Source organism: Nicotiana tomentosiformis, chromosome 7 (genome assembly GCF_000390325.3).
Source record: "Nicotiana tomentosiformis chromosome 7, ASM39032v3, whole genome shotgun sequence".
Taxonomy (NCBI): domain Eukaryota; kingdom Viridiplantae; phylum Streptophyta; class Magnoliopsida; order Solanales; family Solanaceae; genus Nicotiana; species Nicotiana tomentosiformis.
In genome coordinates this window covers 50357293-50378874 of record NC_090818.1, presented here as the reverse complement: position 1 = coordinate 50378874, position 21582 = coordinate 50357293, and the positions used below count along the sequence as shown (strand labels likewise).

Here is a 21582-nt window from a genome sequence, read left to right as displayed (position 1 = left end):
TTTCATAGTTAATTTTAGTTATTAATCATCCCAACCAACGTGTTAATCATCCTGAATAGCGTTAAGCTAGAAATTACTTGAACATTGTTTAAATCCAATCCCTGTGGAGACGATAATTTTACTATACTATCTTTGGCTAGCAAGTATTAATTTCGTGTTGTGTTTTGCGCTCGTCAATGACAGATAAAACGCCTCGCCTTTTAAAACACTGATCCTACCCTGCATTGAGTTATTCTCATTCATCGTAAGTAAACAAAATGCTTACACCCTGATTTTCTTTTTTGGACATAGTTAACAGGAGAAGAAAAGTCTAATACACAATCATAAGCATTAGAAGTAGAAATCATGACACTTGAATTCAAATGGTATTTCTCAATTGTGCATTCTAATTTAAATCGAAGATGGCGATGTCCTTGCTGACCATATATCCCGTCTTGCTTGATGGAATACGTCTCAAAATTGGTTGTACTTCCTTTTTGTAAAATTATTTCAAAGGACAAGCTAGAACTTTGAATTTCTAATATGCAAAATGCAGATAATTTTATAGATCTCCAAATTAATATTCCAAAAGTTTTGTTCTCCTTTTAGTTTCATACACTATTAGGTTGGGGTTGCTTATACAAGTGACAAAGTAGGCAAGGACAACAAGCATGTTGGTGATTAGAAATGGATGACGAGGTAGCAACTTAGGTTGGGGATTACAAGTGGATAACAAGGTAAGGAATATATGTAAATCTAAGTCGCCAATGTCCTGTTTCAAGAATTTTTTTAGAAAAATGAGGCAAATTGGGTGCTTGTTGTTCCAGCATAATAACTTCTCCCAGAGATGCTAGTTCGAGTCCAGCTCATGAAAGAGTGCACGAGTATATGTCGGGATAACTTTTTATTCATTATTCATCCTCAAAATCGTCTAGTTCACAGCCATAAAAGACTTGGTACCTATTGTTAATAAACCTCAAGGGGGTTGCGATTGATTACAAGAGCTCGATCGATCAGACAGGGGAAGAGAGAAAGAAAGGTCAATCACCGAAAGGCCTCCACAGCTAGTATAGCACGTTATGGTAAACAAAATAAACAACAAGCATCAGTGGTCTAGTGGTAGGATAATACCCTGTCATGGGATAGACCTGGGTTCAATGCCAGGGTATAGCATCAGTGGTCACTGCAGTTGTCCGATTCCTGGACGATACATTAGTGCATCTGAGCTCTCCCAAATATTTTTTACTCGATAAGGATTCTTATCACGAGTGCATGAAGTTCAGTTGGGTGGTGGACATGTACACGAATAGCGCAAAAAAGCCATACCGACTGCAAAACAAACGCACTTTCTATTTGAAGCCTTTATATCCGCCTTTCAGACCAACAATATGTATCTTATTATCAATGTATTACACCTATCTAGGACTTATTGTAGTACCTAACCACCCCTAAGAGCGTTTGTTAATTCTTACATTTAGTTTCCAATGTTTCCATTATAAAATCATGAATCAGGTCTCTATTACATATATTATCTTGAATAATGTGCAAAATATTTTCACAAATATACAGGTGCAATATTTATGTAACTCATACTGTAACATTCTTATAAGTGTGGCATGTTGCTTAACCATCAATAGCTTAAGCATTCCAAGAATGAATCACAATAGTTGAAAGAGCCAGAGTTTATCAAGGATCTCTAAGATGAAGACAGTCTCATTCCTAATATGAAGTTCATCAAGGAAGGCTGGTTAACTCATAATGGAAAGGAGAGCGATACAGATAAAAAAGAGATACGATAAAGATTATCCAAAACAATTAAAAATGGAGGGAGATATGGTCTCAACTATGGAGATCCACAGAAGATGATATATGTTTCTACTTGTAGAACCTTGAACAGTAAGCAAGCCTTTTTACCAAGATGTGCAATTTAAGTCCTTCATAAAATCCATGGAATCTAGTAAAAAAATCGAGGATAAGCACATCAACCAAACATTACAACAAAATCGATCATCTTGGTGCCTTGGGGAAGTGCAACTTGATCAGTGTGGGTAGTTCAGTAAGCTCAACCTGGGGCTTACCCAACAAGATACTCTTTAACTTTTCATCGCAATTAACTAAGTTCTTGTTGTTTGGATCCTAAAAGCAGAACATCACAGAAAACTCACGTTAACGCAAAATCATATGCAGTTCTGTCTAAAACTGATCAAATGTATATTTCAAGCACATAGACGGGAGAAATATCTACAACAGCTTCCTACAGACCTATTAGAAATGTCTATAAATTGTATGCACCACATTAGTTTAGCACGCAGACAGCTGATGGACCACAACCACAGCCAAAAAAGTGAAATCATCTAAGAATCAAATTGGAAAAAATTTATGCAAAAACATGAGAAAAACTGAATGACTAAATGAAGGGAGAAATGAACAACTATTTCCTCTATGCATCAGGAAAAAATTGCTTGATAAAAAGAATATGTTTGCTGACGTACGAAATAGAGTAATCTTATACATAAGCCTAAGCCAATCACAGAAGTGATCGACTGTTATCTATACATGTTTGCGTTGGCTCCACAGTCCAGAGTAGACAAAGGTTAGCAATGCTCATTTACAGACACACTTAAACATATTTACCCATTAGTCTAATGTTGTTTGCTTAGCTAACGTTTAAGCAGCCACCAGTCTCAGTGCTAGACTCTCACTCTATCTTACAAGAAATTTTCAGAACATCGTTTGAAAGAAAACCATGCCAATTATCAAACAAGCAGATACTAAACAACTAGAATATCATTTAATAATAAATATCGATAAATACAAGAAACTACTTCCTCTTACCTAATTTATATGGCAATAATTCCTTTTTTGAGATGTTCCAAAATGTTTCACACCATTCCATTTAACTTTCAACTTTCTAAAATTCAAATTAATTAAACTATTCAAACTTAAACTTTGATATGATGGTTTCTCTATCAAAACCAGGCAGGTCTACAGTTTCAATTACGGGTTTAGCAGGAATTTTTTTTTTAACTTTGGCTCAAATCATGTATTTGTGTTAAGAAATCACTTTTATGTATAAATAACCTATCCAAAACCCAATATTCAAAAAAGGTTGTATTCCGGTAAAATTCTGAATAGGCCTCTTATAAAAACCAACTTTTCAACCATTAATTTAACATTCTTCATCTATCAATAATGTTATATCGATAACATCTTAAACTTCAAAACAGTGTAATATAAAGTGGGACGGAAGAACAATCAAGCATGATATTCCCTCATTGATGTTAATACCTGGAGATTGTTTTCCTTGATGTAAGACCAGACACGTTTAAAACAACCTAAGCGAGAAGTCTGTGACTGACCCATGAATTCTCTAAGTGTTGAAGGGAGATTTACGAGGTCAATCAAATTGGCTAATTTCTTTGGGTTGTCTGTCATAGCCTTTTTCATCCGCTGTGGTAGCATCGTGTTAGCTTCTCGTTTCCCTGCAAGAAGAAACAAATAACAAAATAAAAGCTTTGCGGTTAGAGAGCTTGTGAATGAAATGCATAAGCATAATTGGATCCCATAAAAGGTAAGAGGAATTTCAACGAACACGTTGAGTTCAAAAAGTTAACTCTAAAACGAGAACTGCAAAACAGAAAAATAGACAAGTCAGGGTTGCAGATATAAGAAGGGAGAAAGGCCAGACCTAGGTGCTCATAGTTTCTGGAATGAGATTTACGAACTACGAGTAAAGGAGCTCGTCGTTATTGCGAATTCCTTTTCTGTTCCTTTATGGCTTGTGCAGGCTTAGAAAGTGTTAATTTTCCATCTTTGGAATAACCTCAACAAGCACTAGTGGTCTAGTGGTAGAATAGTACCCTGCCACGGTACAGACCCGGGTTCGATTCCCGGCTGGTGCATGAAGAGCCGTGATGACTTCTGGGAGCTCCGAGCGGTGATAAGGGTCTCCGCAGTTGTCCGATTCTAGGATGATACTACAGCGTGTCTGAGCTCTTTTCTCTACCTTTTTCCATATTTACATACACTAATATTACTTACTCATAATTAAATAATGCACGCTTTTACCTTGATTTTTATTTAACCATGATAACCTATAGGTGTAAACACCACGTGCAAGTTTTTCCTATGTACTTTTCAGTGAACTTCTTGGTATTTCGGGCATCTCCTGTTCTGCCAGCCTCAGAGTCTAGTGCAGTTTCTTTTGCTTTTCTTGTAAGCCCTTCAGTTTGATTTAAAGAAAATAACAAGAGAAAAGAAAGAGACATGCTAACACAGAAATAAGTATCTTCCTGTATTCAAAATTCTGAGAATGTGTTTTATGTGCCATCATAATTGCCGGCTGATAGTATGGGTTGATTGATCCCAGTGGAGCGCAAATTCTTTGCAGAAATTCTCAATGTGAGACCAAAAAGGAATAAGGTTACAACTTACAAGATACAATGACTTAGTTATATAGTAACAAACAAAATTCAGGCAAATATAACTGCAAACTTTAACAGCACTAGGCCTCGTTAGTCATAAGGATTCCTGAAATTCTTGAGAAGTTCAGGGATGTCATAACCAAGCATATCGTCAACATCTTGTATCATCTTGGGCTTCAACTTCTCAAACCTATCAAAGCTATAACCACCAAGAACTTCCCTGAAGTGTTCGACATTTGGAAAATCCCCGGCAGGCAGATGGAATTCCCTTTGAACCTGTTTGGGACAAATTGGGCATTACCACACAATACTAGTGCTCAGTATAGACACTATAAACATTGTGAACATGTAAATGACAGTTCAGTGAATATGTAAATATGTGGGTGGATTTGAGAGAGTTAAACCTTTCCAAATTCATTTTCCAATTCATCAATGAGTCTCTGCTGTGTCTTGGCTTTGCCTATCATAGCAGGCATCTCCTTTCTGAGATGACCTATTATGTATGCATGTATCTTCGCAGCTCTGGCACGTTTTACAAATTCATTGATCTGTACACAATAAAAACCAGTCTTTTAGTCCTTGTTTAAAGAATAGGTTGAGCAGAGTATATGAGCAATATAAAGACTCAAAGTGAGATTGTGGATTTACGCGACGATCACAAGCCTTCTTTGGTATGTTTTTCAAGTCTGTAAGGAGATCATCTTGTTCCTTTTCAAAAAGTTCTTTCCCAAGTGGTCCTGTAGCAGCTTCATTCATTGGTTTGTCATTAAATGATCTGTGCAAGCGAAACATCACAATGCTAATGAAAAATATAAAACTCCAAATGGAAATGAAAATTTTATATATGCTCCATCTAAAACTAATGACTTGAAGACATTATCCGAAATGAACATGCATATTTTTATATTTAATTTGAAGTGTCCAGATTAAATCTGCACTTAAGCATTAGAGAGAGGAGTGACTGTGGGTTGGTACACTATATTAAACACATGATAGCATCTAGTAAGCAAATGTGACGTCTCATAGGTGAAAACTTTCAATTCCTGAAAACCCAAGCGATTTATCTTAGACTTAGTATACGTTACCAAAAGTTTGACCCAACAGTGAGGCAGAGTTAGTTTACCACGTTCTGAATCCATCAGATAGCATTAATCGGTACAACTCAATTACATTTAGTTGGCCAAAATATGCCCATTCAAGTCAGTTATTGGATTAGCTGTAAAAATACAGAGATCATACCCTATGTAGACGCGAGCAACTTCAGGAGTATTTAGAACTTTCCCCAAAGACCACATCAATGCTCCATAAACCCTCATAAGCTGAAATTGAGATCAATTGATGAAATCACACCAGTAGCATAGTCCAGAAATCGGTGGAAAACATGAATGAAGGAAAAAAAAAATCTTTTGCCTTACTTGTTGAGTATCAACTTGGTCAGCCTTGTTCAAAACCACACGTATCTTATCATCATGGCCTCGAAGAGAAGCAATCACACGTTTGAACTCATCGCTTATATCAAGCTTGTGGGGATCAAACAAAAGAAGGATGAGATCGCACTTGGCAGCAAACCAGGACGTCACACCAGTAAAGTCATAGCTCCTTTGTGTTCTCTGCTTTTCCCCAGATAAAACTCCAGGAGTATCCACCAGAGTAATATGCTCCAACAACTTTTTTTAACATGAGAGAGAGGTTGTTTCAGGAAAAAAGGAGTTCAAAGTATTCTGAGTTTTGTTAAAGGTTGTTTCATTTTATACAACAACAACAACAACAACCCAGTGTAATCCCACAAGTGGGGTCTGGGGAGGGTATGATGTACGCAGCCTTACCCCTACACTGGAAGGGCAGAGAGACTGTTTCCAATAGACCCTCGGTTAAATAAAGGTTGTTTCATTTTATAGTATAAGTAAATTGATCCATAACTCACAGGATGCGGCATTTGAGAACACTCAAACTTTGACAAAAATGCAGTTCCGAAAGTTGTCAGACCGCTAAATGGCATATCTGCTTGAACAGCAATTGTATTTCCTGGAATACTTCTTTCATCCGGCCCGTTCTGTATCACACACAGTTGAAAGTGATCACAACATTTGAGAAAATTATTCCCAAGCATGTACCATATTGGTGAAACTATTGCGAAAAGCAGCAGAAATCTGAACTCCCACATGAAAAATAGAGACGTACATAGTAGACTATAAAAAGAAAAGAAAATTATAAACTGTGAAGTGTCTTCAAAGTGGACCTTATGTTGGGACACTTAAATGGAGGAAGACATTGAACTCTTGGCAGAGACAGGTATAGATTTCTTCTTTTCAGGACCATAATCCAAGCAGTAATGACTGACCAGAGTGGTCAGTAAGAGTAAAGAAAGGGCGAAAATACCAAGACAACCACAAATCAGTCAGTAAGAGTAAAGAAAGGCGAAAATACCATGACAACCACAAATCTATCTGTTGTAGGCTCCGGACCAATGTGAGCACCTATAGAAATAGAGGGCGTGACAATGTAAACAAGAGCCTCTTAAGTACATAGACAAAAGACATACACAAGTAAAAAGGAGTATTAGCTAACCTGGATAACTGGTTTTGAGTAAATGTTTAATGAATGTGGTTTTGCCTGTGGAGTATTGACCCAAAAGCATGACCATCGGCTTGGCATCAAAATCACTATTCGCCTACAGCACATAACAAAAGCACTTCAGCTGTTTATCTATCACTATTTTCAAGTTTTCCCGTGTCAATAAGAAGGAAGCATACTTGAAGGGGAGGAAAAAGAGCAAGAAGTTATTTTCCAGCATCTTAAAGTAAGCAACACTGAAGGTGAAATGCACAACCTACCAACAATGGAGAGACAAAATCATTAAAGTGATATGCGACTTCTAGCGGCTTTAGCTTTTGGATGTACAACTTCTTCAGTCCATCAACTATTGATGTGACAGAGGTTAAAGAGACCTGTAGGCAGATGAAAAAAGTGAAGCATTAGGAGCAAACCAAGAACTAAGCATTAACATACCATGAAGTGCTGTAAGATGTGATCGGGGAATTTGGGATAGGAGAAGCTCATGCAATAATTTCTACCAACAGTCTACAAATAAAATCAAACAACTTCACACTAATGGAAAAGGACAAAGATACTTCTTGACAACATAGCTCGATAAGAAAACCCCACATAATGCAGAACTTAAATATGTTTTTTTTTCCTTTTTTGATAGGTATACATAATTTGAGTATGTTATTGGTAACTTACGAAAGTTGTATAGCAGTGAATAAGCAAAAAAATGCAAGATTTTGAGAGTGATATTATTTAAAAAGAGTAACCACACTCACCTTCTTTGCAGATTTTGATGATGAAAACCAACTAGTTGCTGGTGCAGACGGGACAGGAGCACTGCCTGCTTCTCCATTCAAACAGTTAGAAGCAATCATACCATCTACCTCCCTTCCCCACGCCCCAAGACCATAAAGAAAGAAAAGATAGGATAAGTTCTTGTGTGCAATGAGGTAAAATACCATTCTGATCAGGTTCGCTTTTAGGCATGGGCTTCTTCTTCTGTTTAAAAAGATATAAATAAGGTTACAGTTCAGTCACTTCAGTGTTAAACGAAAAATAAGGTAGAAGGTGAATCTAGAATACTTACAGCAAGAAAGACATCCAGACCTTCCATTGCAGGGGGTAGCAAATTTTCAAAATCAACTGCAATGGATTTCAAATGTGTAAGATCAGTAAATGAGAAGAATGATGTAAGCTAAGGAAAGTCATACAACGCAGTACATTATAAATTAACAACATGAAACTACGCAAGTTACCATCAGCATTTAAAAGATCATTGGTTACTGCATGGCCAGCTTGCGCCAGAGAGACCAACTACACATCAAAAAGCAAAGAGAGATTTCTGCTTTAGATGGACTAGAATTAACAAAAAAATTGAAATGAGAGTGTAAGTAGTACCTGCATTGCAATAACAAATTCTCTAAAACTGAGAAAACCTTGTCGCTTGGAATCTGCAATTGCCCACACCTTAGGAAAAGAAGGGAAATGAAACAAATTGTTGAAACACTTTTAAGCAGCAGAAAATGAATCGTCAAAACTGGGAGGAAACCGCAAACTTAAGAGGTCTATGTGATTCAGCACAAGCTACTAATATAAGGTCCGTACATAGGTCAAAATACGATTTATTGGCCACATATCTTTATGTGTTAACTAGCTAGATAATACGACTTCTCAAGCAAAACAAAATACCTTATTTAAGGATTTAGGCGCAAGGGAGCGAGGAGAGTTCAGTTTGCCCTTTGCTCAGATTTTTGTTTTGCCGTTTAAACTTAATTCTGCTTATCACTAGAAGTTATCTAAATACTTTAACTTTAACATCTGCCTCAATCTTATTCACATTAGCCCCGGGAAGATGATAGCAACCTGAATATGATTATCAGTGAGCCAACTGACAATATTAACCTTTAAGAGAAGGCCTAAAACCTGAGGATTTCACAGCTGGCTCACGTCTTTCATCTTCTGCTTAACATTCTAGATCGTAGGTCATTTTCATGAGTTCTTTTGAGTGATAGGTTGGTCATTCTAATGCGTCGCAAAGATCAAGTTAGCAAGTCATCTATTGAATCGAAGAAGGAAACGAAAAGTGCCTTTACAAAAGGCGCACCTAGATTCCGAGAAGCTAATTAGTTGAGAACTTATCCTTTAATACATATACTAGAAAATGAAAGGCCTTAGACATACTTATTTTATGAAAAAAATGAATGATTGAAGATGTTCAAATGTGGCCTAGTGGTCAATGAACACTAGGTGATTTCTTTCCATCTGTCCAAGCCTTGGTGGACAGAATTACCCGGTATTTGTGCTGATGAGAGGTAGCATGTGTCCTGTGAAATTAGTTGAGGTGTGCATAAGGTGGCCGGGAACCACCGTTAAAAGAAAAAACAGGCGTTCAAATGTATGTGATTTCTTCTATCAATTCAAACCTTGACAAAGTTACACGATACTTGCAGGTTGTTGGTGAGAGGTAGCAGGTACCTGGCGGAATAGTCTGAGGTGAGGGTTAGTTGACCTAAACACCACTCATATAAAAAATACTGCTATTCAAAACTGAAGATGATAACAGTACTGGGATAGCAAATATTCAAATTAAACAAGATAAAAAACAGTTAACACCTAATTATTGAAGCATTCACAAACATAAAAGAAAAGAGACGAACCTGCTTGAGCTCAGGACGAGGCAAATTGGACATGGCAAAGAACTTTGTGGCATCTCCTCCAGTGAGACGTCCATCTCCATCTGTACCCAATAAATAAACCCCCATTGTGCCAAATTCATTTGTTTCTGCTCTTATTTGAATGACACAGAGGGGGAAAAAGGTAGCATTTTACCTGAATCCGCGAAATTGAACCATTCTTGATAGATCTTCTCATGCTCTTTGGAACATCGATTAATGGGACTTGTATCAAACTCCATTTCTTAAATGATCTCTTCTTCTTTTCCTTTTGAAATGCAGAGAACTGAACAAATAAATTCTCCAAGATCTACCTTTTGTATTATTCCTCGACTATTGAAAATGATGTACTCATAACACGGATCACTTTCCCACTATTAATTTACGTACTAAGCTACTGCTACAAATTACTCAAAGTGTCTGTTTATATATCAAAAGCCCATTGGGCCATCAGGACAGAAGCCATTTTCTCACTTAACGATGCCTTAATTATCGTCAAATGGTTCTATGCTCTTAATTAGTTCCTTATTACGCAACCTAAACAACGTCCCTTCTAAACACTTCAAGATTTACGGTGGATTATACTTGCCCTATCAGCATTATTGATATATATAACTACTTCAAGAGAACAATAAAATTGCCTATACCTAATTTTTTGGATTAGCGACGATAAGAATCCGTATCTTCCATTTGTTTTCCTAATAATGGATTGATTATTTTATGTATAATATAATATGAGATTGAGATGAGATTAAACATACCAGCATAACATGAATAGTACATACTCGTATAACCGACTCTAACTTATTTAAAACTAAAGCATAATTATTCATGTTGCTTTATTTCGATCTCAATTCATAGAGATAAGACGTCTTAATAAACTGTTTGAAAGTTTGGTTGGCTTCATTTAAATACTCCCTTCATTCCATTTCACGTGAACACAAAAACGTTTGAAACTTGTGAATTTGTGTGGTTATATCACTTTTAGAATTTATAATCTTAAATATATTTATGATATTTTTATGATTATAAAATTATATCATTTAAGGATTAAACGAAAATGTTAAATTGTTTTCAAATCTTAAAAATGAGTTTTTCTCTTGAAACAGATTATAAAGGAATCAGTGTGGCATAAAATACAACAGAGGGAGTCAGCTGCAATGCAACTTGTCAATCACTTTCTCGAATGGACGAGCTACCTTTTATTGTTAGAAGAATTAATGTAAAAATAGCATGAGTTAGTCAATTTTTGGATTGATAATTTAAAAATAGCTAGTGTTTGTAAAGTTATTGAAAAATAGTCATCATTTTGCTGTAACACGGACCGGTCCAGCATAATATACTGGAGATTGGTGCACCTGTGTATGAACTTCCAGCATATTATGCTGGAACTCCAACATTCGGAAAGTTCCAGCATAATATACTAGAGATTGAAGCACATGTGTATGAACTTCCAGCATATTATGCTGGAACTCCAGTATAATATGCTGAAGTTCCAGACAAATATACTGGAACTCCAGTATATTATGCTGGAATATTTTCCGGATTTTGAACAGTGTTTTTGTTCAGATTTATCTTTACATGAAAAGTGGCTAAATTTCGATTACTTTTGAAACTGTGACCATTTTTCAGTTACCACTTGTAAAACTGACTATTTTTGAATTTCTCCCAGAGTTAATTAACGGAAAATATAGGCGCTAGAGCCGTCAATATGGGTTTGGCCCATTGGTCCAGACCAGCCTAATTCGTGATTTAGCAGGGTTGAGCTAGAATTTTTGGAGCCCATTTAAAACGAGGCTTTTAAGCCCGACCCGAGTAAGTCCGCGGCCCGTGAGACTTGACTGAGGTCGGGCCGGGCCGTGGGCCTAATAAAAATATTTATTTAAAATATATAAAATATAAAAAGTATACTGCCTCTAGCACTGGAAAGTCAGAATTAGATTTTTACTTAGAGGAACTAAAGCTTGATCTTGAGAAGTTTCAAGAGATGGATATTGTCATGTATTGGAAAGACCATTCTAGAAAATATCCCGATCTTTCAGCGATGGCGCGTGATGTACTTAGTATTTCCTACTACCACTGTCGCATTAGAATCAACACTTATCATTGTTGGGCGTGTTCTGACAAAGTACAGAAATTGCATCCATCATGAAAATGTCCAAACACTTGTTACTACACGAAATTGGCTACACGATTTTTCCCAAACTGGTAATATTTTTTTTATGTGAATTGAATATTATTAGTTTTTAAAATTTAATTATTCTTAATATTTAACTAATTAATATTGCATATGAATTGTGGACGTAAATGAAAATAAAGATGTTAAGACAACCTTATCATAAGCGGATTCAAATGTGCTTAATGAAGATGATGTGTTGGATATCCCATAAGCGTCATGGACGTTCTCTTGAATAACTTTTTTTGAGTTTTGACTTTTAGTGTATGAAATATAATCTTGTCTTTTACCTTTTTATTGTTTATTGTGATATATTGGAAAAATATAAAAAGTTATTAAGTTTTGCGAAATTTTTTCAATAAGATATTTTTTAACTTTTAAATATTTATCTTTTTTTTAGGTTAGAACTAAAAGAAAAAATATAAAATTACATTTTAAAAAATGATGGGCCGGCCCATGGGGACCCGTGGCCCACATAGGACTGGGGTGAGCTGACCATTATAAGGCCCATCAAAATGGTGGGCTAGCCCGCCCCTCAATTTCTAAAACCCACATGAGCTGTGTTGGGCTAACCTGGCCCAGCCCATATTGACAGCTCTAATAGCCGCTCTTAAAATAATAGTCGAAATATATATATTTTTTGTATATATACGTTATGTATGTTATATACAAAAATTATTCCAATTTTCTTACAAATTGCTGAAGTTCCAACATAATATGCTGGAAGTTTATACGCAGGAGCTTCATAATCGAGCATATTATGCTGGAACTTTTCGTGTTTCAGCAAAATAGTGACTATTTTTCAATGACTTTATAAATACTGACTATTTTTCAATTATCAATCCGAAAACTGACTAGCCCATGCTATTTTCGCAACACGGAGGGATGGGAAGGATTTACACAAATGTTCCTTTTAGGCCACTATTTAGATTTTGTCCTCATTGTAAAAAGTGTGCAAATATAGCTCTTGGGAAATTATCCCTTCCGGACAACATTAGCTCGGTTTTAATGTTTGCCCCTATAATTTTGTTTGCCTGCAAAACATTAAATTGTGTACTAATGTTTGCAATAAATTACGAAATTTTATTTATACTGTGGCCTAACATTTTTTATAAGATTTTCAGTTTGATTAAAAGGATCTTTAGACCGTGATCTAAAAGGCTCATCAATTGCAAGAGAAATAATAAAAAGAAGATTATTTTAACAAAAAGGGACAAATGGCAAAAATTTCGCCGTAAAAAACAAGAGCATGAGAAAAAAAAACATGTAAATTACATCATCTTTCATCTTATAGATCCAGTACAAAGAGCAACATTATCTGAGAGGAGGAACGGGGAGGATCCAGATCGCCAATAACACAAGGAAATAATACGATTACCATACAAAATTGAATAAACAAATAACTCTATACATGCTCGCTCTCAACGGATATGTTAACACTCTAAAACAATGCTACATTCCACATGTTATACTTTAGACAATAGCACAGGTAAATAACAAAAGCCCCTTTCAATTCTGTATCCAAAGATTCAAGAAATGCCAATAGTTTTCCCGAGCAACCAGAGCACCAGCGCGAGTTCTATACCAAAAATGGTGTGAAGATAACTTCTGTCCAGCATAAAGCCATATAGAGTAACTCCTGCTCTATTGTTCTCAAAATATGTCACTGCAACACAAGCGACAAACCAAATCATCGTTAGTTGATTCGAACAATACAATATTACAGAATTTTACGTGTAGTACAGCATATTTCAAAGGAAGAAATAAGTAGTGTTATTAAAATTTATCACTTCGTCACTTAAAGAAATGAAGCAATGAGAAGCGAAGTATGTGTTTCAGTGACACAGAAAGTGATTCCATCAAGAATAGATTCGATTGCTTCTTTGAATCTCAACTTTGATGAGTTGGACTAATAGCGACAAAAATGGTGTGAAGATAGCAATTAGTTTTTGAAAGGTAAGCTCGAATTCTCGACCTCAGAATAACTCAAGGTGTGAAGATAGCAATTTAATTTTAGTTGGACTAAAGATATTTGATATTTTTAATTTCCAGTAAGTTGCGCGCTTCAGCCCAAGAAGCGTGCAGTTCGTCTCTTTTTCACTTCAAGTCCAACGGACCTTGGTTTTGCACTTTCTGCTTTCAGGGTTTCAGGATTTGAAAAAAAAAAAAAACGAAGTGAAAGCAGCATACCTAGTGCCTGCCTTTTCTGGAATGAAATAGTGCTATAGGCATAAGAGGGAACAAATTGTGTATTGTCAAGCTCATCTTCTTCATCTCCAACATCGTCAGCATCGGATGATCCTTGAGAACTCACAGGGAAAACTTGGTTGCTGGCTATTTGAGAAATTGGAGGAGTTTCACCCTCAACTGAATCAAAAGAGTCTATTGTTGCACACACATGCCACTTGGCTGCTAAGCATGTAACAGCTTGTGCTTTATGAGTAATCCTGACTGCACTTCTCAACAGTATCAAAAGCCCAGCAAGAAGGCTGACAGAACACAGCTGCATATCAAGAAGAAGAAGATGTTTATTTCAAGACATGAGTACCGGTAATAATCCAGGAACAAAAAGGCAAAAAGACCAAGGCTCTCGTGTTAGAAATTTGATATGAAGTAAAAGAAAAATAAAGAAACAAAAGACGGCTTGAGGCTTGATATTATCGCTTTCTCAAAAGAAGAGTGATTGTCCGACTTTTCAGATAACAGACAATGCTCTACTAGGATACAACAAGCCTGTTACCAGTTGGCTTGAAAAGTATCTGATTTGAAGTGCAATACTGACGAATTGTAGCTACTCAGAATAGACATCTCCTTTCGAATTTAACTTTCAGAAATAACAAGAACAGTAATTAGTATTATTATTACTATTACTACGTTAAATACAAGAAGTCTTCCTAACTTTTATATCTCTGAGAAATATGATGACAGAGTCAAGAGGAAATTGAAGCAGTTAGCAGTTAAACTTCCGATTGTCTGATCGGCAGATTATGGCGCTGCATAGCCAAAATCTGGCTATGTAGCGCCATTTGTTGGTTGACTGCATCGCCGCATAGCTGAATATTGGCGCTGCATAGCCAAAATCTGGCTATGTAGCGCCATTTGTTGGTTGACTTCATCGCCGCATAGCTGAATATTGGCCCTGCAGTACCTTTTACCGGAACATAACTGTCGCAAGACATTACTCTTGAAAGCTCATTACATGACTCTTCATCGGTATAACAAACTGCACACCATTGACCATCCCACACCAGAGGATTAAAAATTGTACATAGTTATAAATTTAGTATATTTGCTCTGTTGTTAGAAATGCTTGGACAGTGAAGTACAGCATTAATTACTGCATACTATCAAGAAAAATATGCGATCAAGGACCAAGTGCAACAGTAAGTCACATTCATTGACTTAGTTTATCAAAGAGGCATCAAGCAAAGAAATGCAAGGAATTTCTTTGAAATAATTAGAAAATGAAACACAAGATCCTACATTTGACAAACAAATAGGGAGCTGATGAGAAGCCATACCGCAAGTTCACCACTCTTGTAGATATGAAGATCAGAACTTGATCTTGTGCTCATGAAAAGGGAGGCAAATTGACTCGCTGTGATGAATACCAATGCCAACACGATAAACCTACGATACCTATGGCTAATGATCCGCAAGTGCCTCCTGATTCTAAGGTGCTCTCTCAACACTGACTCAACATCAGAATCCACATGGAAGACCTGAGCAAAATCTTGTAACCGAAGAATCTGAAGGTAACAGATCAAGCGGAAAAGGACACACACTAGGAAGAACACGGTCGTCCTATAGAGCCAGGAGCTCAGCTCCAGAATGCACGCGACGGTGTCACTCACAATGACATTACCTAAGAAAGGGATTTGGGTTCCACCTGAACTGTACCACCAAATCTTATATATGCTTTCAGCAGCAAAACATGGCAGCACAAAAATGAATAGGATCTTCAATGATCTCTGCATATCAAGAAAACGGTCATTGTTACGTCATGTTGTTCAATCTATAATTTCACACCAATTGCAAGCTAGAAACCATATGGTGATTAACATATCAATAAATAGGCGCCATTAGTGAATAGCAGTTCCGTTTTGCTTTGTTTTATTAGTGGATAAGGATTTGGAAGCTCGTTTTTGCACCCCAAGTGTATGGCCTAGTGGCCAATGAAGTGGATGAGAACCATGAGGTGTCAGGTTCAAATCCCAGCGAAGGCAAAAAACACTAGGTGATTTCTTTCCATCTATCCAAGCCTTGGTGAATAGAGTTACTTGGTACATGTTGCTGGTGGGAGGTGGTAGTTATCTTGTGGAATTAGTCGAGCTGCGCAAGCTGGCCCGGACACCACGATTATTAAAAAAAAATATAATAAGGATTTGGAATAACTGATTTGTGGATTATTATGATAGATTTCTTTTAAAAAATGAATAGGATCGCAGCGGTGAAGATATTAACTTTCAAAAAAGAGGCACCAAAACACTCGTTTATTCACCAGTTGTAGAACTACAACAATAACAATGATTGACTAGTATAATCAGTTATGCCATCAGCAAATGTTTGTACTTTTCTTTTAGGAAAAATAAAACTGTAGAGATTTGTCCTTTTTACTATAAATTTATTCTAGAAGAAAGTTATCATTGTGAGACCTCTTAGTTACACAATCATATGGAGCGTTTACATCACATCAATTCAGTCGCATCCAATAGCATCATCTGTTTCCTTATAATACTAGAAGCGAAAAATTTAAAGCCACAGAAAAAAGAAGAGATTTAGAAAAAGAGATCACATCAATCACTAGTGGGTAGATATTTGGGGTAAAAATTCAATCTATAGTTAAGTAAGTTAAACTAAAATAGGGAAACAGGGGATCCCTCTGCGTTTTAGACAGTCCAATCATCAAACATATGCCAAAACAGAATGTCAAAATCTGTCATTTTGTTACTAAATTCAGAAAATAAAAGATTGTATAGAAAGATCAGCAAATTTTAACTGAAATTGAGCACACAAAAATTTAAGTGAGAGAATAAGAAAGAGAAAACGCACATGGAGTTGTTGCATGTATCCTTTTCTGACGGTCTCACTCTCATCACAAAGCTTATCAAGGAACAAGAACCTACGAAGCCCAAATTTCTTAACGAACCCAGAAAGACATATGAAGGAGAGAGCAGCAACGCCACTGAGAGACAACTGAACAACGTTGTCATAAGGCCGATCGTGAGTGGCATCGCAGTCGGCACAAGCCAAAAGGAAATGGGAGAGACAAGGGACAACAATTGTAAACACTATGAAAACAAACCAAGAAAGACAAGTAGACCAAGTATCAGATTGATCTACACACATCCACTTTAGCCATCTCCTAAAACTGCGCAATTCATCGTACGCATGCGATTTGCTACGGTTATATGCTATGTTTTTGGGCAGTAAAGATTGGCTTTGGCTTTGGGTTTGGGTTGCGTCTCCCATTGATGAAAATTGGAGAGAGATTTATTACAGAGCTAGCACCGGAATTGGCGGGTCTGGTCAGACGCTTGAGGATGTTTTATGGAGTTGAAGAGAAATTAAAGGTTTATATAGGGGGGTCCGAAATGGTGGGTTACACTTGATGTTGAGATACACATCAGTACAGCTGAGACTAATTTTGGAAACTAGCATGAATTTTGAAATGATTGATCCTGATTCAGCCACTATAGATGCTTTGTTGCGGTTTCGAACAGTTTTTGTGTCGACATTGACTTATTTTTTTTGTTTTGTGTCAAGTTTTAAATAGAGAGACACGGATAGTGTGAATTTATAGAGGCGAATTTAACTTGCTTGGAGTTAAAAGTTTTGTTTTTACTATTACTGTTTTTCCGCTTCTAGTATTTAAATGTGGTTGTTGAATAAAATCCTCTTTCAAATGTATTTTGTGAGTCTTTTAGAGTTTAGACGTTACTCTTACTATTTTTTAGTGGAAAATACAAATGTTATATTAACCAGTTGTAGGGTAAAATCTCTAGAAGGTGTATAATGTAAAATTATTTATGACGATATATATATATATATATATATATATATATATATATATATATATATATATATATATATATATTAGAATTTTTGTTTGTGTGCATGTGAAATATTTTGGATATAAAAAACTTCACAAACGTGGATGTATTGCATTGAGGAAAAGTCCAAAATCATACATTATCTTTGCCTTTAGATTCAAAGTCATACATATTCTTTCACATGGAGCACTAATAGTCCATTTACTTTAACAAAATGGTGCATTTTTAGTCATAACACTGAGAAAAAGCCCAAAAACATACATTATCTTTGGCTTTAGACTCAAAGTCATACATATTCTTCCACATGGAGCACTAATAGTCCATTTACTTTAACAAAGTGGTGCACTTTTAGTCATAACACTAAACACATTTTAATTTTTAACATAAATCTAATATCTGATAAAATATTTGTTCCATTTATTTTCTTGTTTACCAAAAGAAATAAAGATGACAGATTTATCTAGATAGCAAATAGTAAATATACATAGAATTTATTTACTATTTATCTATTTACTATACGTAAAATATACATTTTACTAAGAAATGTTAAACACCGTTAATTTTTATTTGCAATGATTTTTATCTAGATAACCTCAAATGTTATCTAGATTTTTTATTATATACATAAAATTTATTTTTATTTTATGTATATTTACTATACGTTGACTCCCTTAAAATAAAAAAATCTAATAAATATATATTTATTTTATGTCAACGTATAGTAAATATTATGTATATAATAAAAATCTAGATAACATTTGAGGTTATCTAGATAAAAATTATTGCAAATAAAAATTAACGGTGTTTAACATTTCTTAGTAAAATATATATTTTACGTATATTTATTTTATGTCAGCGTATAGTAAATATTATGTATATAATAAAAAATCTAGATAACATTTGAGGTTATCTAGATAAAAATTATTGCAAATAAAAATTAACGGTATTTAACATTTCTTAGTAAAATGTATATTTTACGTATAGTAAATAGATAAATAGTAAATAAATTCTATGTATATTTACTATTTGCTATCGAGATAAATCTGTCATCTTTATTTCTTTCGGTAAACAAAAAAATAAATGGAACAGATATTTTGTTAGATCTTAGATTTCTGTTAAAAATTAAAATGTGTTTAGTGTTATGACTAAAAGTGCACCACTTTGTTAAAGTAAATGGACTATTAATGCTCTATGTGGAAGAATATGTATGATTTTGAGTCTAAAGTCAAAGATAATGTATGGTTTTGGGCTTTTTCTCAGTGTTATGACTAAAAGTGTATTAATTTATTAAAGTAAATGGACTATTAGTACTCCATGTGAAAGAATATATATGACTTTAAATTTAAAGCCAAAGATAATGTACCGTAAATTATGAGTTTGGAACAAAGCAATGTATCAATAAAGTGTAAAATAAAGCAATTGCGGGAGGAAGGTATCCTTTTGTCGGGAAAAGTTTACAACGCGTACATGTTACTGGATTTATTCTGGATTCTTCCAATCAATCTAAGTTACCTGAACCGTCTGATTGGTTTCAATCAAATTAATCTTTTATGTTCAGAGATCTTATATTTTTGTTGCTTTTTGTTGCAAATATATGTTTGCCAAACATGTCATTTTCAGATAAGGAAATAAATATTTCGTGCTAGTAAATTTCGGAAGCATGAGTTGGTGAAAGATGAGTGGTGACAAACTGACAGTGAAGTCAATGGAGCTTTAAGCTAAAAATAACACTATCTTTTAGTCATCACGGAAGACCTTCCTCACCTAAACCCCCATGGGCGTATGTGACTAAAACTTGCACTTTTTTAAATTATCAATTTGCTTGATCGAGAGGCTAGCTAATTAAACATTAATTTCTTTGATCCAAAATGAGTATGTCTCAGTCAAATCAATTTGGCACTAAATAAGTGTCAACAACGACAATTACATACCTAGTGTAATCCTACAAGTATAGTTCGGAAAGGATAGCGTGTACGCAGATTTTATTCCTATCTTATTGAGGTAGAAAGGTTATTTTTGATAGACACTCGGCTCAAGAAAAATATAATCACAATAGTTTAGAAAAAGAAATATGGTAGTAAAGAAGCCATGAAAAAGAAAGCAGCAACAACAACGAGATAATATCAAAATCGAAGCAGAAGAACCCTTAGGTAGTAATAGAAGTCTAAGAATAAGTAAATACAAGAATAATATTGTACAACTAGTAAGGAAAGGAAATACGACTACCTACTAACATTCTACCCTAATTCTCGACATTCACACCTTACTATCAAGAGTCATGTCCTCAATAAGTTGAAAATGAGTCATTTCTTGCCTAAACATCTCTCCCCAATATACTTCTTTACCCTATCTCTACCTCTCCTTAGACCTACCATTACTAACCTCTCACTGGGGCCTCTGTGCATCTCCTCTTCACATGCTTGAATCATCTCAGCCCCTCATCCCGCATCTTGTCCACAACGGAGGCCACTCCGACCTTGTCTAGAATATCTTCATTCCTGACCATATCTCTCTTAGTATACACACACATCCATCTCATCATCCTCATTTTCGCTACTCTTACCTTGTGGACATGAGAGTTTGTGACTAGCCAACACTCTGGCCCATACAACATAATCAGTCTAACCATCACTACGTAGAACTTACCTTTAAGTCTTGGTGGAACATTCTTATCACCCGATGTGAGCCTTCATTTCATTCATACCGCTCCAATACAATATGTGACATCATCGTCAATCTCTCCATTTCTTAAGTGCCGTTTTTGAAAATAAAGAAACATTAATTTCTTCTTCAAATTGATCTTTACATAAATGATCTTAAAAAACCCCAAGGAGAGATAAAGTTTGAGGAGAGACGGAGTAGTTTAGTCAAATTAATGTTATGATTAATGTTATTACATGATTTTCTTATTTGTTCAAAAACTTTAAACTATTTTGTTCTAGACCAGAGCATAGTCCTAGCCTAGTAGCCTGGGAGAATAAACCTTTAATTCCACTTATTATGCATTCTTTTTAAAATGCCGCACGAAAAAAAATAATATTTTATGCTAAATTAAATCTGTAATCTCATTCGAGGATTCATATTTAGATTTTACACAAACCCCGTTAAAGGATTTGGTCAGGCATAGACACTAGACCGCTAAAAACAGTCAATTCGTAATCATTATATAGATTTATTTCTATATCAAAATAATACTAGTAATAACTTCCCTTAAAGGATAGGTTCCTACTTGCTAATACTTCCTCTATTTGGTCAAAAATAGAGGTCTCAACAGCAATAACACTCTTCATTTATCCCTTTTAATATTTTAGATGAACTGTTTCTGGAGATATTGCATGCCATAAAAAAAGAGTACCAGTGCTTCCCCAACAAAAGGTAAATAAATCTGTTTCTGCTCAATGATTTTCCCCTTCAAAGTTCACAATAATTGCTTGTTTTTCTGAATGAAGATAAATTATTTTGCTCCTTGTACCATTATTGGTTTCGATTCTTCTGGTTTGACTTATAGGCTAGGAGGTAACGTTCCTTACAAATAGTTTAGGTTTGTCACGTCTCTAGCCAGTAGCCACATGGTTTACAGGATATCTAAAAAAATGAAAAACGCCAATACTTAGTTAATCTATAAATCTAAGTCGATCGAAGTGTTACAGCGCACACATATAATGCCATAAAAATTCATTTTTAAATCTCTTGATAATGGATGAGATGCAGAATGGAGAAATGATCAATAA

At 35.3% G+C, this 21582-nt stretch overlaps 3 protein-coding genes and 1 non-coding gene across 6 annotated transcripts; 1 reads left to right on the top strand and 3 right to left on the bottom strand.

The window, feature by feature from the left end:
* Positions 1-1676: 1676 nt before the first annotated feature.
* On the bottom strand, positions 1677-3814 carry LOC104094167 (upstream activation factor subunit spp27). Of its 2 annotated transcripts, none has more exons than XM_009600039.4 (3): positions 3668-3814; positions 3268-3461; positions 1677-2115 (listed from the first exon to the last, which is right to left on the bottom strand). In XM_009600039.4, the coding sequence occupies exons 2-3, from the start codon at positions 3439-3441 to the stop codon at positions 1987-1989; spliced, it is 303 nt and encodes a 100-aa protein (XP_009598334.1). In that variant the 5' UTR covers positions 3442-3461; positions 3668-3814; the 3' UTR covers positions 1677-1986. The 2 variants fall into 2 exon arrangements, with proteins under 2 accessions (XP_009598334.1, XP_009598336.1); XM_009600041.4 differs by lacking the exon at positions 3668-3814 and adding an exon at positions 3572-3595.
* On the top strand, positions 3811-3881 carry TRNAG-GCC (transfer RNA glycine (anticodon GCC)). The gene has a single exon. It is a non-coding gene; the product is annotated as a tRNA-Gly (tRNA).
* Positions 3882-4379: 498 nt separating this feature from the next.
* On the bottom strand, positions 4380-10166 carry LOC104094169 (EH domain-containing protein 1-like). Of its 2 annotated transcripts, XM_009600043.4 has the most exons (16): positions 9780-10166; positions 9608-9687; positions 8349-8417; positions 8207-8264; positions 8038-8093; positions 7910-7949; positions 7727-7791; positions 7238-7351; positions 6972-7074; positions 6831-6880; positions 6328-6456; positions 5819-6070; positions 5643-5722; positions 5052-5178; positions 4808-4951; positions 4380-4679 (listed from the first exon to the last, which is right to left on the bottom strand). In XM_009600043.4, the coding sequence occupies exons 1-16, from the start codon at positions 9862-9864 to the stop codon at positions 4494-4496; spliced, it is 1638 nt and encodes a 545-aa protein (XP_009598338.1). In that variant the 5' UTR covers positions 9865-10166; the 3' UTR covers positions 4380-4493. The 2 variants fall into 2 exon arrangements, with proteins under 2 accessions (XP_009598338.1, XP_070037621.1); XM_070181520.1 differs by lacking the exon at positions 9780-10166 and having other exon boundaries at positions 8349-8401; positions 9608-9693.
* Positions 10167-13048: 2882 nt separating this feature from the next.
* Positions 13049-17389, bottom strand: LOC104094171 (uncharacterized). The gene is made up of 4 exons (XM_009600046.4): positions 16851-17389; positions 15320-15769; positions 13989-14301; positions 13049-13464 (listed from the first exon to the last, which is right to left on the bottom strand). The coding sequence occupies exons 1-4, from the start codon at positions 17268-17270 to the stop codon at positions 13328-13330; spliced, it is 1320 nt and encodes a 439-aa protein (XP_009598341.1). The 5' UTR covers positions 17271-17389; the 3' UTR covers positions 13049-13327.
* Between the last annotated feature and the right edge of the window lie 4193 nt (positions 17390-21582).